Genomic DNA, 27,221 nt, shown 5'->3' on the forward strand with positions numbered 1-27,221 from the left:
TGTACATCTTGGGTCTTGCACCCGAAGCAGAGGCGTCTACCACAGAGATCCCTCTGATGGGCGCTGAGCCCTCAGCCGGTAGTCCAGACGCCCTGGTTGATTGCCTCGGAGCGAGCTCCGATAGGCTGGGAGTCCTCTGTATCTGTGCCAGTAGCTGTGCTGGATCTAGGCAAGGAACGACTTGAGTTGGCACTCAATGATCCCTTACCCACTGGGATAGAAAAGGACGAGTCTGAACATCCTTCCGAAGACAGCCCGGTAGAGCCCCTGAGCCTCTCAGATTGGGAAACTGTAGTCTAACAGGCCTCTGGCCTGCCAAAACCTGAATGCGTGGGAACCCCGATCCGTGGGAACGCCAGGGAAGGAGTCTCCATGCTTTGGAGCTGTGCTGAACAGAGGTCCTACCTTATCTTGACGAGCGGTCCCAGAGACGAAGTCCTTGAGGTGGGCAGAGGAGAAGTGTGGAAGATCTCCCTCCAATGGGACAAACAATTCTTCAATACCCTGTAGGCCACACTTGACTCCCAGCGGTGGTCGTGCCCCAAACACTCAAGACATTGCAAGGAGGTCCGAGGCCAGGAACGAGCGGTCTAAAGAGGCACATCTCGTGAATCCTCATGCGGCTGAAATGCACCGGGGAGGTGAGGCACCGGAGGGATGTGAAATAATAACTGAAAATACAGGGAGCAGCGGAAAGCTAAAAAAAAAGTATGTGCTGGCTGCCAAGTCTGACTCAGTCTGTGTGGAAAAAGGGACTGAGGTGAGGCGCCGCAGGGCAGGGCGTTCCCACATCTGAGGCCTCGCACCCGCACGCTATACTAAATTTAAAGGGGAAGCTCAATTTTTCATTGCCTAAGGTTCCAGTACCGTTCTGATTTTGGGGGACGCCCACAAGTATGGAGGAAAGGGGACAGGACTTATGAGAATCAATGTTACAGAAGGGAGGCAAGCCTTGTTACAGCAGCAAGCCATCCCCAAATGTTCCTTTAGGATTGGCGAGGAAAAGGGCTTGCTCCTTTGTTGGAAGTTTACCTTCACCACTGTGGAAGAGGACTTTGGGCGAGAATATGACTTGTGGCGGGTCAGGAGGACGACTGAGGACATTTCAAAAACGGCTTTATGAAAGAATAAGGGCTAACCTCCCCTATTACTATGGGGTGTTCCCTACCTATCAAACTAACTAAGGTGCTCAGTAGTAGTCTGTCAATGTCCCAAAGTATAAGTTCACAGTCCAAAACTAACCGTGACAGAGCCTACCACTATTCTAACTAAAGACAGGAGACAGACTCCATTTCCTGGGGTTTGCTTTTTGCAAATCTCTTCTTCTTGGCTCTCTTTCATAGGTGATTTTTAAATAGACTTTCGCGACTTCCTTAACCAGTTCATGTAACGCTCAAGATTTTCTTAGACTTTAGTGTCCTCAAATATTGGTTTCATTGACCATGGATGAATAATTGGATCCATATTAATGAATTTTGTTGAACCTTTGGTTCCCAGTTTGGTATTTGTCTTCTGGGTTTTCTTCTCTTCTTAATCCATAATACTCTTTCCGGTCATAGGCTTCTCCTACTTTAGAGTCTGTCTTTTGACATTTATAGTACACTGCCTTTCTCGGCAAGCATTTGTCTTAGTTCTTGTTTCTCTCAGTATTTATTGCATTCAGGTTTCGCTTGTTATTTCACTTCCTTAATTTACATATTATGCTCTCGTCAATTCAACTGCGTCGAGTAGGAGCAGTCCCCATAAATATTCCCCAGTGGTCTCCAGTTCTCCCCTCATCTCCGGGGCCTTCGTTTGCTTGGGGTTTGTTGTGCTCTTTGGTTGCTCGGCTTCACTGGTGTCCCGTGTTCCATGCTCTCCTTCAAGGTGGCTTGATCGTCCTGCAGGCATATGGACGGTATGCGGTTTTGACCGCAACATGGTTTCCTTGTTCTGTGTAATGCTGGTCCACCACTAAGTCACTATGGTCCCGCCTCCATCATCAGCTTCCCGCTCTCACCTTCTCAAAGGACGTTCTGTGTCCAGCACTCTGCTTTCGGCTCCTGAGCAGTTTCCAAACTCAAGCTCCACGGATTGCACGGTCGCCTCCCCTCTCAGCTGTTACATCGTCCTGGGTCACTCCTAGTTGACGTTCGCGTCTCTCCCTCTGCTTGTTGCAGCATCTCCCTCTGCTCCAGCTCCAGTTTCCTTTTCCCAGTTAAATGGGAATTTCCATTTAAAGTTATATACTTTCTTTCTTGTTGGCAACCTATGTAAGTTCTCTCTTCATAAAGTCTGTGTATTGTATATTGTTTTGCAGGTTTGATAGTCCCAAGTAGGCCACTTTGGGCTATCGGTTAGTGAGTACCTCACAAGAACGGGGTGAGTCATCCCAGAGGAGTCTCTACCGGTGCGGTCACACTTCCATCGACCCCAAGGGAGGATTTTGGGGAGCAGGCTCACATCTCTAGTCTCCTGGGGGGGCGAGGGCGTGCCTCCCCCTTGGGGAGAAGGGACAAATTTGCGTGGTTCTTGAGAGCAAGGGAGGATTTAATCTTGAAAAGATTCTTCAATTAACCTGGTGGTTTACCCTCTTATGTAGTCAATCTGTCACAGCAGATTGGCCCAGGATAAGCCTTCTGTAAGGGTCCACACCGAACTGCTGTGAAGTGTGTCTTGACGATGTCAGTCCCAGAAAGCCTTGTTTGCAGGAAGTTGGGAGGGGTTTGGGGGGGTGAGGTGGCACAGAGGGGGAGACCGGAAATGTGAGTGGCCTATATGGTGAGAACCTTATCTTGGTTCTTACAGCACCGACTCCTCCCTTTCCCTGGCTGTCTTAGTTCAAAGATGACCACAGTAATTACCCACTGGTGGTGCTTCCCCTTACTAGCAGAACTTTTTTCTTTGAAACCTGGCACCCAATCCTCACGCCCCAATTGGCATATACTGTTCTGTGAGAAGTTGACAAGCTTTCCAAAGCATGAGCAAAGGAAGGATCTTGGGCTGTGTTTAACATCCCCTTGTGAGAGGACTCCAGTCCCCCTCCTCATACGCCTCTGAACTGAAGACTTCTGCCACATTTTATAGCAGATGTTATAACCAAAATCTGGTGTGCACTATTTAGTAAACAAATTGACTCTGGAATTTTTCAAAATATCACCCACAGTGCTGAACTTTGGCAGACTAATTGTACACCACACTTACCCCCACCCTATAATTCTGTATTAACAATGTGACATGTGTCAATACACAGCTGTATGATGTGACAGGGTTTCCTTAGTGCTAATTACGAATTTAAGAAACGTTTGTCAGTTTCTGCATGTGCATATGTTCAAGTCCAGTATTGTGGCGTCTCATCAGTTGCTGGCATGTCAAGCACAGATGACCAGCAGAATGTATACAATACAGGTGGTCTCAAATCTGGATGTTGATACATTCTAGTTATGTGCTTAATCGCAAGTAGGCCCATCTGCGTACAAACGTACCAAAATCCGTTTTCAAAGCACACTGCGCTGTTGGGAAATGACAGTGTACTCGATCTGACTCATGGCAGAATCCATTTACAAGACCTCTTAAAATATAAAAAAAATCTCCAGGGGGAGGAGGGAATTGGGCAGTCTCCAGATGGAAATCAGTCATACCTGTGCACTTCGAGATAGAGCTAAGGTTCAGTGCACAGGACAGTCACATACTCTGGAAGGATTTCCCCCACATTCTCCATCATCAAGAGATGCTTGGAGACAGAGGGGCGATTCATCCAGAACAACAGAAGACCCTTTAATCCCTTCTAACATAGTAGGATCCATCCGTTCTTCTGGGTTTGCTTCCACTGTGAAGACTGTGTCCAGTGCCATCAACAAATGGAATAAACCTGAAAAGGCAAGACAGGCTGATCACAGGGTTGAGCATCAGCCTGGCTGCCAGAAACTCCCAGTCACAGGACAGTTCTACAACTTGCTATAAGAATCATTACTTGTATGCACACACCTAACTAAGCCAGGTGTTCCCAATGCCATACGCCCCACTTCTCCCTTCCCCAACCTTGCATCTGCCGCCACATACTGTGCACGCCAGGCTACCCCCAACGCCACGGTGCCATAAACTTTAACTCCTGCTAGGATTAACAAAGCGTCCTCAAAAAACAGGTCTCGGATGATACCACCAAAAATAAAATAAACTTCGAATGGATTGTGTCCTCCACGTATTACTCATCTTAGATATATCCTTACCTTCAGCTTTGCAAAAAATGTTGCTCTCTCCACCAGACGGCACTCCTCTGGAGGCTGCGGCGTCGATGCCCCTCAGCGGCATCCGTCGAGCATCGACGTCATCCGCTGTATAAATGCCTCGAGCGTGCCTGTTGGCCTCAGTTCCGTTTTTCTGTTAGCTTTGTTTCGTTACAAACAGCGCTTCAGTTTTCGTGAGAAAAAAATGGCATTTTCATCAAACCCTTCCACACCGAAGACAGGATTCAAGAAATGCCAAAAATGTGGGAAAAAAATGTTGACTGACCCACATAATTGCCTCTCGTGCCTCGGTTCCGACCACCGTATTGATGACTGCGGTTGTAGTCAGTCGATGACCCATAAGGCCTTAAAAGAACGAAGAGGTAAACTGGCGATGGGTGAGGGTTCATCAAAGTCTTCTTCGAATGGGAGAAAAGACTCGGTCGAGTCTTCGGTAAAACACCATAAAAAATATAGATCGAGGAGCAGATCCGGGAAGTCTTCATCCTCCAAAAAGGCGAAAAAAGACAGCACCAATCTCCCTCTTCCTCGACGTCATCTGAGGAAGTGATAACATGCCCTTCAAGACATTACTCCCCAAGGAAATGGGAAGCATTTAGAGCTTCCATGTTGAAAATTTGAGAAAACTGCCCAGACCCCCCCCCCCCATCAAAAAAAGTCTAAATAAGACCATGCCCCTGATCACGAGAAACGTGACAGGGGAAGATGTAAAACAAGGAAATCCGACAAGAAATTGTCGAGGGTGTCATCCAGGGACTCTTCCCGGACACCTCATTAAAAAAACCTACCGGTGCATAAGTCAGAGGTAGAAGGCAAAATGGCATCAGGCTCTCATGCGTCATCGAGGTCGGTATCGAAAACGCCCTCGAAGCCATTGAAGGTAGTCGAGCACAAGGCGTCGACGACTCAACCTAAAAAGGTCACGTCGAGTACAGTCATCATTGAAGGCTCCTTCGACAGTGTCGATCTCCACAATTCCTTCGACGATTCCTTCAATGATTCCTTCGAGGGCATCGAAAGCTACCTCGACAATATCGAAGGTTGTTGCTACAACATCAACGCCATCAATGCTTTTGACGACGGCCAGGCCTATACCAATGGAAAAACCCATACCACCTGAAAAGGTTTTTCAACCTGAAAGTAGACATTACTTTTTTAGGACCATGTCATCCATATATGAGGGAGGAGAGTCAGCAGATGAAGAGGTTTCTCCTGCTGGTGTCAATTTCGGCATAAGATCAGTCCCTGAAGAATTAGTTGTTAGGCAGAAACCTGTGCAGTTCCCTCTGGAACCAATGCAAAAGATTTAAGACTACATGTGTTTGGCAGTAAACCCACTTGGTAGCAGTCTATGCCACACTGATTCACTTGGTAGCTGTGGCTGAGCAGTCAGACTTCCCTCAAGAAGAGTTAGGCAGCATACGGAGTATTCACAATAGGTCAAAAGAACACAGTAGAACAAGCAAACACTGACCAGAGCTTGGTGTCAAAGAGATAATTAATTATTTAAAAACACATCTAATAAAACACATAGGCACTAATATTAAGCAGTTCAAAAACACGGTCACTAAAAGATACACTCCCTTAAAAGAATTAGACAAGTCTTAAGTAAAGCCCCACTTATTTTCAGACAGCGGTGAGCGCTTAACGCAGATGACACTCTAATAGTTCGGTTTAAAAGGGAGAGAAAGGCAGAGTATAAATTGAAACAGATCCCAACACTTTCAAAAGAACACAAGAGAGGAAGGCAGAGTCAAACCGTGAAGTTAGAGTTCAGAAAGCCGGATCCACTTTAGGATCAGAACGAAATGTGTCCAAGGTCACACGGTTGAAAAGTGCACAGAAGTCTCGAAAAGGTTCAGAAAGAGCTGGACCAAAAGAAAGGGACCAGTTAGATGGTCAAGGCGGCCAGCCCAGTCCAGAAGGTTAAGGGATTATTATTACCTTGTAGCAATCTTTAGAAAGGGAGGCCTGGTGGACACGGTACCTTAAAGTGGTGAGAATACTCCAGCAGGGGCAGTTGTTCCTGGCAGCGGATGCAAGTCGGTGCTTTGTCCGGGGGAAGAGAGGATCTCGTCGGGGAGGAAGACAGGAGTCTGTTGCGCTGCCAGGGAAGAAACCAGCCGCGGAGTTCTCAGGTAAAAGGAGCGGTCCTTTTATTCGCGGTCCAGTGGTAAGTGGCTATCCGGTTGCCGGGGTGCTTGGCACGGGCAATTCGACCACAAGATGTCCTGGGATGCGAGGAAAAGAAGGTAAACTGGTTGTGCCCACCAGACAGGGGAAGCAGACTCTCCAGCCGGGAGATCTTCTGTCGTCAGGAAGTAAGTGGTGAGTCGGTTCCACAGGGCTCCACCAGTGGTGGCGTCGTAGCAGGTCGGCTCAGCTTCTCCCTCCTCAGATTCTTAGGTCCTGTGGCGACTTCTGAAGCTCCAGTCCCCAAAGCCCTGCTTTTATGCAGCACACCCCCATTCACTCAGCCTAGCTGTCAATCAAACATGCTAAGTGGTGAGCCGGACGGCTCAAGAGTGCGACTTGAGTTACCAAGGTAACTCAGTCCAGGGTGCCTAAACCCCCTCCCACACCCCCTGTGGTACCCAGAGTGGCACCACTTTTGGAGGCTTCTGTGGAGAAGCCCGCCAAAAGTGGAACAAAGGGCTCGACGTGGGTTGGAATCACAGAAGAGAACACAAACGCCATTTTAGAATCGAGTTCTGGCAAAAAATACCAACCGGCGAATTAATATTAAATAAATAAACCGGCGGTATGTTCGAGGCCATGAGAATTAAATAATTAAAGTTGGTAGCCTCGAACAATGGGAAAATCCCATAGGGATGTATTCACGGTCGAATATAAAAAGTAGTATCCACTGTCACCAGCCAAAACTCGATCAGGGGGGACGGAGAGGTGCCCCCCTTGACTAACAGACCCCGGGGCAATCGTATTGCCCCGACCAGTACGTCCACAATATGATGGTTTGTACTGGTTTCTGTTAATAATTTGGGACTAGTAAAGCCAATGGTGACTTTACATGCCCTGGGAGACAGTAGTCAGTCCCAGGGTATGGAGTCTATGGTGGGGTGTCACTATGACACCCCTGTGTCACTGCACGGAGGGTGCTGTGAAACACACATAGGAAAAACACATGAGACCCTATGGAGTAAAGGACCCCATAGCCCATAAAACACATTAACAGTCAAAGGAACACCATAAATCATGTCCAAGAGTGGGAGAAAAAGAGTCTCACTCTCGGCAGGAGAAAAAAACAAACTCCAGAAATCCAGCAAAGCTGCTGGGGGACTCACTAGATTAGGAAATTCAGCCTAAACAGAATTCTCCCTAACATTAGTTGACCCTCAATCTAAGATTTACATGAATGCTAGTAATCAGCAAGTGGTCTGGATACCTCTCCAGAACACGAATTTGAAAAACCTGCCCAGAAGAACATGCTGATGCGGGCTACAGAAAATGAGTAGAGTCACCGAATTCATTGGATGGGGTAGAAATTCACCAGTCTATCAAGATGATGACATGACTGATATCCTTTCTGGAAGACCTTGGCAAGACCCCATACTTCCCATTTATATAGCCTTACAAAGAAGAGTTAATTCTGCATGGGAATATCCTGAAGCCATTCCAGTAGTCAATTAAAAATTTGTTGTAAAATATAGACCCTGTAATTCTGACCCAGAGTACTTAAGCAAACACGGTTTATAGTCATAATGTAGAAAGTCAAAATGTAGAAAGTCAAAATGTCGAAAAATAAATGTAGAAAAAAAAAATGTTCAATTTTATTTTATGACTTTATTCGTAATGGGGGTGTCCCCCCCCCCCCCAAAACCCCCTTTTTTTTCTTTTTTTGTGTTACCCATTTTTTTTATTCCCGGACCCCAAAATAAATATATAATTAAAAAAGAGGGAATTCAACATTTATTTTTTCTATTTATTTTTAGACATTGTCATTCTACATTTTATTTTCGACATTTTGACTGACCACCAGCAAACACCCATCTCCAGAAAGTCTGGTCGTTCAAGCAGATTCCTCTACTAGAAATGCTGCATATCCCACAATTCCCCCGGATAGGGATGATAAAAAGGTTGATGCATGGTCCAGGAAGATTTTTACATCAGGGAGCATGGCTTTAAAATCCACGATTGTAACTTGCACCTTGGCAAGGTTTACATATACCTTGTGGGACTGCATGTCAGCAGCAGCTGAACGCATCCAAGAAGGTGAGGAATGTGATGGGTTTCTAGCCATAATAAGGGATGGAAAGATGGCTTCGGGGGAATGCCTTCAATCAGGTTTGAACACAGCTGATAGTATCAGTAGGTCCATGGCATCTAGCACCGTGCTACGTAGATTTGCGTGGCTAAGAAAGTGAGGTTTTTGAACCGGATGTGCAATACAGGCTTCTTAACATGCCATTTGACGGCTCAAGGTTGTTTGGCAGCAAGGCGGATGAAAGTTTGGAGAAGCTGCAGACCTACAAAGCGGCAAAAAAAAATCACTCTGTGCTGCTATAAGACAACCTCAACAACGCCCCTGCACAGACTCATCTTCCTGGAGGGGTTGTCCCTTTTGTTTTTATTCCTCAATTGGAAGAGGACAGGTCAGAGAGGTCAAGGAAAATGTCCTCTGGGGCGAGGAAAAGGTGCTAGACCTGCCCCAGCAGTGGAATCAGCCCCTTCAACCACTGCTGCAGCTGCTGCAAAACCACTGAGATTTTGACCCACAAGACCCCAGTGGGAGGCAGGATCTCACAGCATCTAGAAGAATGGCGGGGCATTACTTCAGATGCTTGGGCACTGGAAACAGTATCCCAAGGTTACTGCCTTCCTTTTCAAAAGAAACCTCAGAAACACCCACCGGAATACAACTCTGTCAAACATCCAGATCCGCTCCTGTCGCACAAAGTTTTAACCCTACTACAGAAAGGTGCAATAGAACATGTTCCTGTAGCGGAGAGTAACAAGGGTTGGTATTCCCCATATTTCCTCATTGCAAAGGAGGACTGAGACCCATCTTGGACTTGAGAAACTTGAACAATTTCCTGAGTAAGGACAAGTTCAAGATGGTCACACTTTCCCAGATCCTTCAGGCTCTCCAACTCCAGGATTGGCTGGTATCATTGGACCTTCAGGATGCTTACTTGCCAATCCATCTCAAGCACAAAAAGTACCTGAGGTTTGTGATTAGCAATTCTCACTATCAGTTTCGAGTTCTGCCATTCGGATTGCCCACCGCCCCAAGAGTTTTCACCAAGCTGATGGTGGTGGTGGTGGTGGTGGTAGCGAGTCTCAGGAGAGGGGGAATTCATGTCTACCCCATCTGGACGATTGGATGATCAGAGCATGTTCTCCAGAACAAGCCCAGGATCATCTGTCCAAGACTTGCCACTTCCTTCAGAAACTAGGTTTTTCTCTCAATTTAAAAAAGTCAAACATGATAGCATCACAGAAACTCCAGTTTATCGGAGCAGTCCTGGATACATGCTCAGGCAAAGCCTCGCCTCCCGAAGAGCGCTCACCACATTCTGCAGATGGTAATAAAATTCCAGAATGCTCAGCATCTAGCAGTCTTCGATTTTCTCAGGTTGCTCAGCCTTATGACATCCTGCATTTTTCTGGTGCCAGAACTCAGATTGAGAATGAGATCCCTTCAATGGGCTCTCAGGACTCAATGGTCCCAATTCTCAGGGGAAATGTCAGATCTTTTGCAAGTTCCAGCCAAGGTAGCACAGGATCTACAATGGTGGGCTTGCAGACAACATCCTCAGAGGAGAATCTTTTTGGCAACCATGGCCGGAGATAACGGTAGTAACGGACGCTTCCCTCACGGGATGGGGAGCCCATATCAAGGATCTGACAATCAGCGGTCGTTGGTCTCCATCGGAGTCCAAACTAAACATCAACCTATTGGAGCTGAGGGCAATCAGACTAGCGCTGAAGGCCTTCTTGCCCTCTGTACAGGGAAAGAATGTCCTGATAATGACGGACAACACGGTGGCCATGTTCTACCTCAACAAGAGAGGAGAAGTAGGGTCACTAGCACTATGCAGAGAGGCAATGCAGCTCTGGTTCTGGGCAATACAAGAAGGGATCCCTACCAGTAATTCATCTAGCCCGAGGGCAAAACACAGCAGCGAATGCTCTGAGCAGGCAGAGTACAGTGTCTCACGAGTGGGAGCTAGCTCAGGAAGTCATTCAAGAGATCTTCGCCCTTTGGGGAACCCCCCCAGTGGATCTGTTCATGAACGGTGCCAACTGTACTGCTAAAGGGATTTCCCCCCCCGAGAAGAGCTCTAGGGGACGTGTTAAGTGGTGGATTGGGAGTTTCCACTTCTGTACGCATTCCCTACAGTCCCTGTGATCCCTCAAGTAATAAGGAGGTTGAGAAAGTTCAGGAAAACCATGATCCTAATTGCCCCGGATTGGGCCAGGAGAACGTGGTAACCGGACCTTCTGGACATGTCCATCTGCCCTCCAATACGTCTTCCAAAAAGAGATCTCTCGCGAGAGGAAGGTCATGTTCTCCATCCAAAGGTCAACACACTCAACCTTCATGCATGGCTTCTGAGAGGTTGAGATATATAAGGATTGGGACCTTTCAGGTGACGCGATGGAAATTTTGCTTTCAGCCGGAAGAACAGTAACCAAATCTCTGCATCAGTGTCTTTGGAACAAGTTCAGTAATTGGTGCAGTGAAAAGAATGTGGTTTCAATGTAATATTCCCACAATATTATCTTTTCTATTACACTTGGCTAATCGGGCGCTCCAGGTTGGTACGATAAAGGGATACTTGGCAGCGCTTTCCATTTTCGAGTGCTCCTCAGAGGAAAAATCTTATTTTAAGATACCCTTAATAATTCAATTCTTAAAAGGTCTAAATAATGTGTTTCCTCCAACACCTTTTCAAGTTCCTGTGTGGGATTTAAACTTGGTTCTAAAATTCCTCACAGGCATTCCATTGGAGCCTTTACATTCTTGTCCACTAAGGCTCCTTACTTTGAAAACAATACTTCTTGTAGCATTGACATCAGCCCGCAGGGTAAGTGAGTTACAGGCGCTTCTAGCAGTCCCCCTCACACCATCTTTTATAAAGATAAAGTTGTCCTTAGGGTCAAACTTTTTTTGCCAAAAATTGTTTCAGATGTTCACCTGTCACAAAAAATAACTTTGCCTACTTTCTACCCCCCTCCTCACGCAAGCAAGAAAGAGGAACGGCTACATAGACTAGATCCCAGAAGAGCTCTTAGCTTCTATATTTCAAGTTTGAAAAAAATACATCAGTGTGATCAACTTTTTGAAGGATACACTGGCCGCAAATTAGGACTTGCTGTAACTAAAACATTATCTAGATGAATAATTTTGGCTATAACAGAATGATATAGATTGGCTGGGAAAGAACCACCAGATGGGCTGAGGATTCATTCAACCAGGGGCATGGTAACTTCTACAGCACTAAAAAGGGGTGTCACTATACAAGATATTTGTGCAGCAGCCACACGGTCCTCCATGCATACATTTATAAAACATTATACTCTAGATTCCACCTCTTCTCAAGGAGGTCTCTTTGCTAAATCTGTACTTCATTCTGTACATGACTAGAACATTTCTGTACTCCCACATCCAAAACAAAACTGCTTTGGGAGTCCAAGATGAGCAATACGTGGGAGGACACAATCCATTTGAAGAACAAGTTACTTACCAACTGTAACGTTCTTTCGATTGGATGTTCCTCCCACGTATTCCTCATCGACCCTCCCAGACAACCCCACAGTACAGTTTACGTGTTTTACACACTAAATTCTTTTAAGGCTTGGGTCAAAAGAGGCACGCCCTTTAACTAAAATACATGGGCTATAATACACGAAAAAACAGAACTGAGGCCAACGGTAACTCTAGGCATTTATACAGCGGATGAAGTCGATGCTCGACGGATGCCGCTGAGGGACATCGACTCCGCTGAATCGAGAGGAGAGCCCTCTGGTGGAGAGAAAGAGAAAATGTTTTCCAAAGGAGCAAAGCTGAAGATAAGGATATATCCTAAAATGAGGAATATGTGGGAGGAACATCCAATCGAAAGAACGTTACAGTTGGTAAGTAATTTATTCTTTACTCTTATTTTCAACTACTAAACTACTCAAGTCCTAGTGATATTGCAAACAAACAGTGGCAACACTCTGCTTTATAAGTTTTCTGGGGCCTACCATCTCACAAGGCGGTCCTGCACTACAATACCACACTTATTCAATAGGATACTTAAACAAATCACCACAATTCTGCTTAAGATTTGCGGTCACCTTACTGCATGTATTAAGTTCAGGGCTTGTTGAATTAACAAGCCCTAAAATACCAGCAAATTGGACGGTCTTTCCAAAAAAGCAGCCGCTACGGAGGCGAGAACAGGGAAATCATATTTTGTCTGCCATGCACCAAAAGTATGGAAGAATCACCCTCTGCATTTAAGATGTGCTAGGTCCCTCCAATTCAAATGAGATCTTTATTTAAAAAATATTTTCTTTAGCACCTGTCACCAGCACTTGCTGAGATAGTTGAAAACCCAAAACACATCTTTAGTGAGGACTCTGTACTTTGTAAATGCCAACTTGCCTCTGTATGTACTATCTCTTTATGGTATTGTCACCATTACCCATCGGCCAAAACTCATTAACTTCTGTTTTTTTCCAGTCTACCATACATGCATTGTCTGTATGCTTGCCTGCTATTATGTACAGCACTCCATTCCTTCTTTGTGTCAGGTCAAACAAATTAATCTAATTGTCCTTATGGGAGCATTTCAAAATGCACTGCTTTCTCTCGAGTCTCGGAGCACAGCAAGCAAAAACAGATGATGCTTTGCCCAGACATAACATCAGAGAATCTGTGGAACAGACTGTTCTCCAAGTTTACTTTCCCAATCCAGAAAACATGAATCAAAAGAGGGAAAAGTTGAGAAAGCACAGAATACTCTAGCAACCATATTGCTTTGTGTCTGGAAATCAAAAGAATACAATACTCTGCTGCAGGTTCAAGATCTGCAATAAAATCATTTTGCAATAAGGAGCATGTGAAGGGAAATTAGCTACTTAAAGAGCAATAGGAGACCAGAACTTTTGCAAGCGTTTTCTAGGTTGATGCAGGGAAACCTCTTCAAAAAGGTAGAGTTTTGATTAAATGTTCATAACAAAGTTCCTTGCATATATGCGAAAGTCTTGGACACCAACACCAACCCATCAAAGACCTCGGATGTGTAAATGGAATTTGGCAAAGCATTAATTTTGGGTAACAGCATAATTCCAATCTTTCAGGGGATGCTATGAGGAACTCTGATATCAATATCAAAAGGATCAGAAGCCTCAAGGTTCATGTGTGTCGTATGACCAAAGAAAGGACTTGGATCTAAAAAGGTGCTTGTTTGTAAAGCAAACATGCTATTAAGACAATGGAGGAATCAACAAGATACAAGTCTTAACATTTTTGGTGACCAGAGCATAGACTTCAAGTGCTCAATTTAGACCAGGCAAAACTAGAATCCTCTCCACAGCAGCAACCAATGGGGTCAACAGAAGAATCAACTACCCAACCTAATCTCCTAGCATGTAGGCTTTCAGCAAAAGGGAACCAGATTCATTTGATTGAATCCACTCAATGTTCTTGCATTATTAGCCTCCACCACTCATTTCATAGAAGCAAACTTCACTGCAATCAGTCAAACTATTACAGAATAGAGAAACTGAAACAAACATTCCTCTAAAAGGTTAGAATGTCAGCAGAAGTCTGCAGAGAACTTCCTGTAAGCAGGCAGAAAAAGTATTTGAAGATGGTGCTGAGCTGTGGGCCAATGTTTAAGTCCTTACTGCACAATCAAGGCACATTTTAGACACACTGATAATGAAGTTGAAAGGCTACCAGCGGGAGACTTAATGCTGGCAATTCTGGCAATGCAAGCATCGGGATATAAACAGTGCCAAAGCTTGTGGGTAGAAGTATGGAAAAGATGTGCATACATGGTTTCACTTTTGAATCATTTAGAATACCATTTCTCAGGCCTCAAATTGTGCACTCATCGCTAGCCACTGCGTAGTGGTAACTCGCTCTTGTGGAGTAAGAAATGGTGTGTTGTGTGTAAGTAGGGAATTGAGAAGGCAAGCGACTTGATGCCTGGCTAGTAGATTGACATTTTAACTTTTTACACTCTTATTCTCTTTGCCAGGAAGATGCTCAACCTCATCAGCACCTCACTGATAATGCCAAACAAGGCAGAAAACAAGGGCATGGATTACGGTTGGCAGTTTGTTCAAAGGCAACCATGGAACCAAGCTAGATTATAAATCAATATCAGAACAAGCATGGATCCAATTACACTAAGCATCAAGGGTTTGGGTGTGGTGTGAGATAAGAATAAGATAAGAAGCAAGGTTTAAGATTGGTTGACCGAGCCATTGGCTTTACAACACGACTTGGTGTACTAGATTCTGCAAGTCAAGCTAGGGGTATAGGAGTAGCGTGTGATGTCAATGGAATAGCAGGTCACAGTAAGTACATCAGTACACAAGAATTCCAAGAAAGGCAATAAAGAGCTGCTACAGTTCAAGGTTGAATTATATCAATGCAAAAGCATCAGAAATATGTCAGTCATAAGCATTAAAAATAAAATCATTAAACAATAGTTTGAGACGCATTGTATGTGATTTCTTACTTCTGCAGCATGGCATGCCACTCCCCAAGTCGGTCCCCAACAGGAAACTGCTTTATCGTGTTCTGAATCTTCACCTTCCACTCCCTCATGTAGTCGTCAATATCAAATACAAAAGGCTGCTGTCCAAAGTTTGCATCTACTATCTCACCCGGCGTCTGGAGACCTACTGTTGGGTACAGATTGGACTGCAAAAAAGAAACCTGCCATTAGATTCTCAAGCAATCACAGAATAATGATATTAGTGGATTCAGTTCATAAGCCAAGCAGGTTTGTAATGCCCTCAAATTAGTCAAGTGGAGTGTGGCGGTGTGAGACATCTAATGAAAGGGTGAGGGGGGGGGAACTATAGGATGAGCTGGATGGCAAGCAGTGAGGACAGGTATTTGGATGGGCTTACATAAGGAAAGGCATACAGGAAGTTTGGTAGAATGACAAGAGGACTGAACAGAAGGAAAAGCTGCCAGAGGGGGGACAGGATAGCAGGCAGAGTGGGCTTCTGACAGGCTCAAAGAGAAGGTGGGCAGTATCCCAGCCCCAGCACAGGTGAGAATTGCCAGCCAGAGAGCTAGACAGGGGAAAGGATGTTTGCAGGAGCATGGGACAAGAGAAAATGATGCCTGTTGGAGGAAAGCAGACGGGAGACCGCTGGTGGGCAAAGGGGACAACAGAAGGGAAGGAGCGGATGGCTGACAGTCTACCCAATGGGACTCAAGACTAGCTCCGTTCCAACATGGACAGATAAAGGGACTGGGGGGGGGGGGGATGTCCAATGCCACAAAGGGCAGGAGGAAGAGCTGCCAGGATTGAACAGACAGGTTGGAACAATACTTGACAAGCGTGTGGAGGCCTCTGGTAGTTGAAATGGTTATTTTAGTGAGTGGTGGAAGGAGGACATGGAAAAACACTAATTACATATAAACTTCCCACTTGCAGCTTCAAGATTTAACATGTATAGAATCAATTTCCTCCATTTGGTCTTATGGACTCTGGAGCTGGGTAGGTTATCCCCAAAAAATCCCACACAGATTGTATACGTTTCCTTCACAGCACCTCTAGCCAAGACTATATGGCAAAGTAGTGACCAATGTGACCAATGGTGACAGCACTAGGATGGGTCAATTTCATCTACACACTAATCACTCACAAATATCAACTGCTTCATCACTGCAAATGGTTTCAATGATACTTACAGGGAGGTCTGTGAAGGCTATACCTGTGGAGAGGAACATGGAAAAGATCAGCATATTTTCAAATACATTCTCAACTTTAAACTAGCCATGGCTGAATTAACAATAGTCATTATAATCAAATCGGTCCCGAGGGAGTTTCTAACATTTATTGCTGAAGCGTGTACACAGCCACATACTCCTCACCAGACCTAATCGCTTGGAGGTGTTTGATTATTTTTCCCCCCCCAACATTAACAAAGCCTCCATTCTTGTTGTGACAAGCAACTTTATAGGTCCTTGTACTATTCCATCGTTACGGTTTTGTCTGTTGCCTTCATTGTTTAAATATGTTACACAATTTGCATGTCACTTACCATCCAACGTTGTGTGATTAAGCAGCGATCAACACTTGAATTTTTTTTATGGCTTTCCTTCATGGATTTATTTTGGACAAACTATGTCTGCACCAATTACGACCAATTTAACATGTTTTTTTAAAATAAAGTGCTTTCTACTGTTAAATTCTTTTCATGTTTCGTTAGCCTTACAGTCATATGGTACCGTTTTATTGTGTACACCAAATGCGAAACTACATCTCTAGTAAACTTTTTCTTCACGGGCAATGTCCTCAAGAATCAGAACTTCAATACAATCAATGAGACAACTAATGCCGCGCTTTACATAGCACATGTTCAAAAACGACCAGAAAAATGAATGATTTGGGACTCAATGAAGGAAGAACAAGTTGACCCAGATACGAGAGGTGGGAAAGGCAGCTCATGTCATTTTGGTGCTACATTTCATGGCAGTTTTTCCATCAAATGAAAAGTAACATTTTTAAAGTGTTCATTAATTCGTTTTTTTCTTTTGCTTTACACAATAAAATCCCTAAATTGTAACTCGATTGCCATTCTCCTTTTTTCCATTAAGTTTGATTTTATTGCAAGAAAAGGAAAACAATGGCTCGTTATAGGTCACCTGGCAGGAAACAAACTGCAGCAAGAGGTCTGGCATATTGATTTTGATGGAGGAGACCGACAATGTGTTCACATACTACAAGGCATAAAATAAGCTATTTGCTATGTAATAGCAATGCAATTAATGTAATTGTGTAATGATGTAGGTTTGCTAATTAAATTGCCACTTGTGCAGCAAACCTAGCTATTTACGTTACACTGTTCAATGAAAACACAGATCGCCCTGTATTCCTCTTGCCTTCAGGGCTCCCTCCACCCTCTTTTCTGTTCACTGCAAGCCCAAAATGGCTAATAGAGACAGGTAGTGCAGCAGTCTCCTCCACCCTAATGTGCCAAAGGCGTATGTGAGTGTGCAAACAAGATCTTTTAAAAAAAATGTTTTATTGGTTTATACAAACCTTTAAAATGATTTAGAAACAAAACAAAACACACATCACTCTCAGTTGATCTTTTTTCCCCCCACATGTCCACATCTAAACCTTCCCCAGGGGACTTTCAATTACATTCAAGTGCCTTCAACAAGCGTCCAAGCTCAACTGATTTCCGATTATTGCTAAAAAATGCGTCAAAGGAAATAACAATTTCGAGTCTGTTCCATTAAACATGTGTCCCCACCATTCATCCGCACAAAAAGATGGGTGATTTACGCTCCAGTGCCCCAAATGAAATGTTCTCAGTTCGAAAATAGGAGCAGAATAACACCAAATGCTTAAGTGATTCGATTTCCTTTGTACAAAATCTGCACCTTGGATTTAGGTTTTTATTGCACCTCCATGTTCGAAGTCGCTCCTTTTTTTAAACAAGTTCATACAAAATCATGAAGCGTCTTTATGCATTTGGATCCGGGAACAAAATGATGTAACGTGTGGTGTTAAAAGCACGTGCTTCAGCAAGCACATCTATCATAGATTTAGCCATTGCTCTCTGTGAGCATGTTAGCTCCCAATCAAGTCGCCAGATTTTCAATTTGCTGCATTTGGATTTTCGGGGAGCATTGCGATATTGATATCAAATTCCGCCAACATACATTCACATCTGTGAATCCACATGGACACGAAGTTCTGCTTGGAGGACGAGGCACTATGAAGAATTTCAAATTGTGGAATATGTTCTCGAGCACGAGTTTTTTGAAACAAGGATAACAAGTTCCAGCATGAAGTGATATGAGAGACGGTTCATATCTTATGCATGACGTCATTGTCCCCTTTGGTAATCCCAGTACTTTTCGCCCAAAATTTATTTTCCAAGGAGGACCATACTTCATGGGAACACCCCAATGCGGTTTCGGCCCAATATATCAAGACTGGAATTACTTTTTGTTGATGGAACAACAGCGGTTTAAGCAAAAACTTTCCAAATGTTCTCTTCATGATTAAAGCTGGACTCGCTAGTTGCGTACATTTCCTTTTTGTGTCTGCAATCCAAGGGCCATCGTTAATGCAGGACCTTATGACCATTCCTAGATATTTTACGCTTTGTGATGTAAGCATTGTGTCTCCGCCTAGCGACCATCTTGTTTTTTTTGTGCTTTTAGAGGCACCACCTTTCAAGTTCTTAAGAACGAGAATCTCAAATTTGTTTGTGTTAATCTTGAGTCGATTCTCGATTACATAGCGCTGAGTGACATCAAGTTTCCTTTGCAATCCAATGGGTGTTAAGTCCATCAGAATTAAATCGTCGGCGTATAGGAGCCAACTTAAATGCAAGTTATTTACTTTTGGTGGAAATGAATTTACTGCATCTATAGATATTCCTATGTCAGATATAAACAGGCTAAATATAGCTGCAGAAAGGGGGCATCCTCGTTTTACGCAGTTATGTGCTTTAACTGTGGCCAACAAGGTCCTAGTTTGATCTGATTGGATCTTGATGGAAGTCTCAGTATGAAGCTCTCGAATTGCTGCCGTTAGATCTTCGGGACAACCCCATGTTCGCATTTTTTTTAAACTTTAGTTTTTATTTGCATTTTTATATAACAAAAAGAACTGATCAACCCCTTCCCCCCCCCCTCCCTTTGCAACCCCACCCCGAACCCTTCCCACCCCCCCCTCTTCCCGCGTCCATTCCAGTGACTTCTTCGTGGGAGACTCCTTGCATTGGCTCCATCTCCTGAGCCTCGAAGGCGACGCGATTCGTGACCGTGTCTTCCGCTGACTTATTGCAGCCGTACCCCAGGTTGTGGGGGCCCAGCTCATGGTGGCCTGTCTTACGGGGCTAGACCCGTTCCCTTATGGATGGGCATCTTCCCTTAAGTTCAATGAACGTCCCATCCCCAGGATTGCTGCACCCCGTACCAGGTAATGAGCTAGGGTCATTGTTTACCATGGCAGTTTGTCCATCAGAAACATGTTTTTTACTTTTTTCAGCTAGTCTTCCTTGGATGGGGCTTCCGGACTCTTCCATTTCTGGGCCAGGGCAACTCTGCCCGCTCTCAGCATGGTTTCCCACATCCTTGGATATCGGTGGAGCTCTGTTTCCTCCGGGGGGAGGCCCAGCAGCATCGTTAAGGGGTCTAGCGGCAAGCGGTCCTCTGTTACTTCCGCTATCCAGTCCCTCACTGACTCCCAGTAGGTCTGTACTTTCGGGCAGGACCACCACATGTGGCCTCTAGATCCCATCTGCCCACAACCTCTCGGGCACCTTGGTGACACCCCAGAGAACATTTTAGACAGTTTTACAGGGTCTCTATGCCACCCCTGTAATATCTTGAAGTTATGCTCCATGTCCGAGGTGAATAGGTTCCCGTGAAATGCTATCTTGAATATTTTGGCCCAGGCATCCTCAGAGATTCTCACCTGCCAGGTCGTTCCAGAACGAGCAGAAGCTCCTTCTTCCTTGTAAGTTGTAGGTATTTAATATCTTATACATACAAGACACCTCCCCCTTCCTGGAAGTCGCTGAGTCAAGGAGCTTCTCAAAGGGAGTCAACTGCCTCCTCAGGTTTGGGCCCCATGATTGGTCGCAGAGGATGCCCTTCAGGCAGAGGTATTCGAAGATGGAAAGTGATCCTTGTCCGAGAGCATCTTCCAGGTCCTCATAAGACAGGAATTCGCCTTCTCTGAACATCTGCCCAGCCCACTCCAGTCCCTTATCTGACCAGATCTGAGAATGCCTGAACCCCTGCCCTCGCAGGTTGATAGGGTGGCCCCAGAGAGAGGACATCGGTGACGGCCATGTGGTGAGGTCAGCAGTGCAGGGGCCCTCTTTCCAGATGTCCAAGAGGACTCCCAGGGTCGGATGGGATCTTAGGTGTTTCGGAATCTTCCTGCGTGGTGCCCATAGGAGGTCTCGGACCTTTAGAGGGTGGGCATCCATATCCTCTAGTAAGACCAGTACGTTCCCAGCCCCTCTTTCATGTGCTCCAGGAGGACACGCAGTTAGGCCGCGCAGAAGTAAAGGTGGAAGTCCGGTAGCCCAAATCCCCCCTCCTCCCTTGGCAGAGTCAACATGGCCCTTCCGGTTCTCGGGGTTTTCCCATGCCATACAAAGTCTCGTACCCCGTTCTGTAGATCTCTGAAGCTCTGTGCTGGGACTTTGGTCAGGAGTGCAGTGAAGAGGTACAGGAGCCATGGGAGTATGTTCATTTTAACTGCAGTCATTCGGCCGTACCAAGAGAGGATCATCTTCCCCCATCTCCTCAAGTCTGAAGTGATCACCGCAATCATGGGGTCGTAATTAGCTGCTCCCAAGTTCGTTAGGTCCCTGGTAAGCAGTACCCCCAGATACCTTATGGCGACCTTCCCTACCTTAATCCCGTGAAACAAGTCCAGAGGGTCTAGCACTGGGTCTATTGTTCTCATTGGTAGCATGACAGATTTCCCGGTGTTTATTTTTAGGCCCGAAAAAAGCATCCAAATGCCGAAACCAGGGCCAGGAAGGGGGGGGGAGCGAGGAGCCCGGGTCCACCAGGTAGGCCAGGACATCGTCCGCGAACAGGGAGAGCTTGAATTCAACTTCACCCCTTTTAATACCCTCGATATCCGGGTGGTCTCTGACCGCTATTGCCAATGCCTCCATCGTGAGGACATACATCAGGGGAGAGAGTGGGCATCCCTGCCTCGTCCCGCGGGAGAGGGGGAATGATTCGGACAATGTCCCATTCACCTGTACTCTTGCCGTTGGGGCTCTATAGAGGGCAGCTATCCAAAGCATGATGTGAGTTCCAAAGCCCATCCTGCGGAGGAGGAGTTCCATGTAGCGCCACTCCACCCTGTCAAAGGCCTTCTCCGAGTCCAAGGAAAGGACACATGCGTCCAATTCCGATGACTGAGCAAAGTGGAGCAGGTCTATTGTTTTGCGGATGTTATCTGACCCCTGCCTTCCTCTGATAAAGCCTACCTGGTCCCTGTGGACCAACTTCGGCATTATACCTTCTAGCCGCCTCCCCACCACCTTGGCAAAGATCTTCACGTCAATGTTTAATAGTGATATGGGGCGATAGGAAGAACAGTCTGCTGGATCCCTTCACTCTTTGGGCAAGACCGCTATCACGGCTCCCATCATGGATTCAGGGAGGATGTCCCCCTTTAGCACCGCGTTGAAGACCCTCGCTAGGTATGGGGCCAGAGAGGAGCGAAATCTCTTATAAAAGAGAACGGAGAAGCCGTCCTCCCCCGGGGTAGTTCCCACCTTCATCCCGCTAATCACCTTATCCACCTCATCCTCGGTTATCGGGCTCTCCAACCCCTCTGTCATCTCCCTGGAGAGGGATGGAATCTGTATGGAGTTCAGAAAGTTTTCTATCTGGGTGTCGTCCCCATCGTATTCGGAAGAGTAGAGGGTTCTGTAGTATTGTCGGAAAGCCTCTCCGATATGGAGAGAGTCGCAGCCAAGGAGTCCCCGGGCGTCCCTCACCTCCTTCACCCTCCTGCTTCTCTGGACCTCCCTCAACTTCCAGGCTAGGATCCTATCCGCCTTGTCCCCTTTCTCATAATATTTTTGTTTGACCATTTGAAGGCTCCTCTCTGTTTTGTGTAGGAGGAGATCTTTTAGCTGGAGCCTATAGTCCTCCAGTGCGGCCACCCAGTCACGCTCTAGGGGTTGTGTCAGGGATCCACCCGGTTGGAGACGGGCTATTTTTCCTCGCAGGGCTTTCTCCTGGGCCTCTCTCTCCCTCTTCTTCAGAGCACCTATTTTTATCAGGACCTCTCGTAGGGTTGCCTTGAAGGCGTCCCAGAGCGTATACGTGGCCACCTCCCCGTTATCATTAAGCTCAAAGAACTCTGTTATGGAGTCCAAGACCTCCTGAGCAATTACCTCATCTTTAAACAGGGCGTTGTTACATTTCCAACGCCCTCTGCTTTCCCTATTCCAGCCCATTGCGATGGTAACTCGGGCCATGTCGTGATCAGACCAGGGGACTGGGTCTATCCTGTAGCCTGCTACGTACGGACGAAGAATTTCGTCCGTTAAAATGTAGTCTATCCTGGAAAAAAAGAGTTATGTATGGCTGAGTAATAGGTAAAGGAGGGGATCCCTGTTCTGGGGGTCGAGATTGTATCCATCAGGCCCAGGTCCTCATTCACTCTCCGAAAGCTCTGAGCCATGGCCTCTTCTGTGGGCCTGGGGTTGAGGGGGCCCATCCGCTTCCTATCTATGGAGGGGTCCAGGACCATGTTGAAGTCACCCCCCACCCTGGTGAAGTTACAACAGCGGACCTTGTGTGAAAAGCCTGAGCTTGTCCCTGGTTTCCTCCCAGAATTGGGCCTGGCTCTCATTCGGGCCATATTCCACCGCCAAGGTAAGGGGGGACCCCTGTAGGGAGCCCTGTATCAGCAGGTAACGGCCTTCGGGATCTTTTAAGATCGCCTCCTTTTCAAACCCTACGTTCCTTCCTATCAAAATGGCCACCCCCCTTTCCTTAGTCTTGTGGGATGCATGGAAGACCTCCTCGATTCCTCTCCCCCCGCACCCTGGGCTCCTTCCCCTTGCCAAGTGTGTTTCTTGCACAAATAGGTCTAGTTTCGCCCGCTTGAACTCTCTACAAATCAGAGATCTTTTCGTGGGGGTGTTCAGCCCCCGCGCATTCAGGGTACCCACTCCCAGGGCCGGACGGCTGTCAGCCATAATCAATGTTTCCTGCCCTGATGGTCAACAACTTTGCATCGATTCTCCCTTCTCGCTCCCCTTGACTCACCGGTTGGACGCTATTGAGATGTTCCCCCAACTGCCCCCCAAACCCTATCCCAAACAAACTAGATCGTAAACCCCCACCCCCTATCCCGGCGTCCAGCCAGATAGTTCCACCATTTCTGGCATTTTGGCCGGACCACCAGCCTGCCCCTCTCGGCCAGGCGATCATTGCAAAGCCCCCTTCTTATGAGCCCCCCCGATTTCGTCCCCGTAATTGCCCCCATTTTACTTGCTGTTCAGTGGGATTCTGGTATCAATCTTGCCTTTCGGTGATCCCCGGATTGCCGCCCTGTAGGTGATTAGCTAACTTTGGTCGTCCCTAAAGACCACACTCTCGCACCGGTGCTGGCTGGGACCCTTTGGTGATCATCCCTCAGAGTCATTCCGCTCTGCCTCTTACGCTGGTGAGGGTGTGCTCATTTTCCTAAATTTCCGTGCCCAGATTTCTTCCTTCTTTCGCCCGACGGGCCCAGGCCACTTGCTCCGCCCGTAGCCGGCCCTGATGGACCCCTTCGGTGGGGTGGATCCACCATAGTCCTGGATGGCTCCATTGATGTCTTCCTCCGTGATCAACGTCGTCCGTTGGCCCTGGTATTCGAAGGTTAGGGAGAAGGGGAAGCCCCATCTGTATCATACTCCTTCTCTTTCAGCAGCTGTGTGAGGGGGCGGCACATCCTGCGTTTGGATAATGTGTATGCGGAGAGGTCTTGAAAGATGGAGACCTATGAGTTGTTGTACGTAATCTCTTGGGCCCTCTTGGCTGCTTCCAGAACCAGTGTCTTCTCCAGATAGTAGTGGAATCGGACCAGAATCGATCGGGGACCCCCTGCTTGTCCACCCGCTCTGTGTACCCGATCAAACGTGAGTTCAGCGGTCATCTCATCTTCGAAGAGGAGGGCGATTATGCTGCTCACCATTCGGGTGAGCTCTCTCTCCGTTTCCCCCTCCGCCTCCAGGACCCCAAAAAACCTGAGGTTGTTTCTCCGTTCCCTGTTCTCAAAATCCTCCATTTGTCTCGACCTCTCTTCCTCCTTCTCAAGAGCGGATAACCTCATTTTTGTCTATCTCTAGGGTTGCTTTGGAGGATTGATTGGATTCGACTTGTAGGAGTCTGTCCTCAACTTTGTCCACCCGTTGGTCCAACTTTTCAAACTTTTGGGCAATGTCGGAGTGCATGTCTCTAATTTCTTGCAAAATGGATGCAAAGCCCCTTTCCATTGCTTCCGTTGAGGGCGCAGCGGCCTCTGAATGGGCCATCCGTCTGGCTTGGACCGGGTCTTTTTCGTAGGGGCCTGGGTCTCGGTAGCAATATTTCTGCAAGTTCCTCTGCCAGTCCATTCGGTCCCCCCCTGGGCTCTCCCTTAGGTATGCTTTGATTGAGGGGGGGCTCTTGGTTTACTTCGTGGGTCCACCTGTGCCCCACTGGTGGAAGGGCGGGCACACGCCCCGCCAGCCTCGGGCAGGGGCCTCACACCCAGTATCCTCAGGGCCTTCCGCTCCCTTTATGTCCTCCTTGAGGGGGGGAGGAGTGCTTGGTTGCCGCGTTGGTCACCGCGTGGTGGTGGGCCGCGGAACCGACCAGCGTGATTAATGTGCCCACAGCCCTCTACGGTGGAGGGTTCGGGGAGGCGGGGGGGGGGTCTAGGTCGCCTCTCTCTCCTTTTACGGGTCTCCGCTGTGTCTGGTGGAGCGCCTCTGGGTGGGCACACGCCCCGCCAGCCCCGGCGGGGGCCTCACACCCAGTGTCCTCTGGGCCTTCCACGCCCTATATGTCTTCCTTGACGCGGGAGGTCGCCGCGTGGTGGCGGGCCGCGGACACGACCTGCGCGTGTTTTATTGAGGGCGCCCTTCCCCGCTGCCTGAGGCCCACTATGGGGACGGGAGTGGGGGGGGGGGGGGGAGGCGGAAGAGCCGCCGCCCGCCTCACGGGACCACCGCTATCCCCCCACGGGGGGCCACCATGTCCGCTCCGGAGTGCCGCTCTTGCCTCTCCAGAGGCCTGTCCGGGCCGGCGCTCCCGCCTCCGGGTCGGGCGCGTCTCCCACGCGGCCCGCGCCTACCTCGCCTGGAAGGTCCAGGAATCCCCCAGGTCTCCGCTTCGTGTGTCCACGCCGTGGGGGACGGGTGCCCGTCGCGGTGCGGGAGGACGGACCCTCCCGTCCCGGCCTCCTGTGTCGCCGAGCCACGGCTTCGTGGCCGCCCGGGCCCTCTGCGGCACTCCCGCTGCTGGGTCTGCATCCCCGGATCTCCGCTCTCCGGGGGTCCTCTGACCCTGCTGTTTCGCTCCGTGGGGGCACCAGGGGTTCTCTCTGCCCTTCGGCCCACACTCTCGCCGCAGGGGGGGTCTCGAGGGGGGGGGGCTCAGTCCCGGTTGAAACCTGGCCGTTGGCGGAGCACGGGAATCAGGCAGCCATTGCCTGTGCGCCCCCTGGTGGCCTCCCATGCTCGCATTTTAGACCACAAAAGAGCCCGATCGACAGTGTCAAAGGCATTTGAAAAATCAATGAATGCTAAATACACTGTTGTATTTGATTTCAGAGCCTCCATTTTAATCATGTTAAGTAGCAGGAGATTTAAACAACAGCCCACCCGTTTAACAAAACTAGACTGTCGAGCATCTACATGCGCTGTTTTTACAGCCCACTCGACCAGTTTTTGTTGTAGCATTGTTGCGTAGATTTTACCTAGCGCGTCTAACAATGCAACCGGCCGATTTTTAGGACTTGTTCTATCGCCGTTTTTGAATATCGGCACGATTATTGCTGACTTCCATGATTTTGGAGTCTGTCGAATAAAGCCACACATATCTCGGGATGCTGTTTGATGGTATAATTTGTGAGGCCATCTGGGCCGGGAGCTCTTGAATTTTTAGCCTTCATGATTATTGCCACAATATCATCTTTGGAAAAGGTAAGTGACCGCGGTAAGAAAAATCGGTGTGGTCGCACCGCCTGCCTTCTTATTTCCTTTGTATAGTGCCTCGAAGTGGGAAATCCACGCTACTTCAGGCACCAAACACGTTTGAAGTGCTTTTTGTGGCGCCTGCATGTTATTGATAAGGCCCCAAAAGTCCCATGTGTTTATATTCTTTAAATTATGTTAACATTACTTCAGCGTCATTTTGTATCGTCAAGTGCTTGTGGCACTTTAGCCAGTTTTTGTACCTCCGTTTCATGGCTTTAATTTCCAGCTTTCGTGCCTCCGTTTCCAAGGAATGAGCGTGGCGGATTGCGCGTCTCAGATGTTTATGTTTTTTAATCTCCAAATCGAACCAGTGTTTGCGAACGAAGTTAAAGTTTTTCAGCCCAACGTTCTTGACTTTAAATTGCAGCAACTAGTCGTATTCCATTGACGTGCTGCTTTGACAGTAGTCGTTTGACAATTGGGTGACTTTGTGCTCCTGCAATCGAAATCTAACTATTTGCTTCTACCAAAATATTATGGTGCCACCTCAGATTTTGAGCCTTCTGCGACGTTAGTAACTCTATTATTAACATTGTGATCACTGCTGATTTTGCTCGTGATCTTTAAGGATTTAATTCGAGGGTGCAGATTCATAGACATAAATATGTAGTCGATTGTTGATGACGAAGCTGCACGATGCCAGGTTGGTGCCGGCGGAATGTCGCCAAAAGTGTTCCCATTCAGCATTTGAAGATTTCTTGCTTCCATCTTTTCCATCCATTCTTTAGCTAGGATCTTTTTATCCACAGCCACTGGCTTAAAAAAGTCAATCTTTAAGTCCCCGCAGATCATGATGTTAACCCATTCTGTATTTTCTTGCAGACAATCTAATATTTTTGAGATCTGCTCTATAAACTCTATTTTTCCTGCCCTCTGATGGTTCCAATACACATTCAGTATTGTTATTTCGTCAGTGACCTCTGCACACGAGGTCTGCCTTGCAATCGTGGTTTCTTGAACGGAGTGTGATTGATTGACTTTGATATCCTAAACCCAGAGGCTCTGCTAACCAATATTAACAGTCCCACCATCAGACGCCCTTTCTCCAAT

The 27,221-nt window shown here is 47.1% G+C and overlaps 1 protein-coding gene across 1 annotated transcript in view; it reads right to left on the reverse strand.

Annotated features, from left to right (window-relative positions):
* RANBP10 (RAN binding protein 10) overlaps nucleotides 1-27,221 on the reverse strand; it is a 1,189,242-nt gene that overhangs the window by 684,779 nt on the left and 477,242 nt on the right. Inside the window, exons 5-6 of the mRNA XM_069655248.1 lie at nucleotides 16,120-16,142; nucleotides 14,930-15,114 (exon numbers count right to left, since the gene is read on the reverse strand). Coding sequence (XP_069511349.1) covers nucleotides 14,930-15,114; nucleotides 16,120-16,142 — 208 coding nt within the window. The remainder of the gene's footprint in view (nucleotides 1-14,929; nucleotides 15,115-16,119; nucleotides 16,143-27,221) is intronic.

The sequence above is a fragment of the Ambystoma mexicanum genome, chromosome 1p, assembly GCF_040938575.1.
Source record: "Ambystoma mexicanum isolate Mex_15411 chromosome 1p, UKY_AmexF1_1, whole genome shotgun sequence".
NCBI lineage: Eukaryota > Metazoa > Chordata > Amphibia > Caudata > Ambystomatidae > Ambystoma > Ambystoma mexicanum.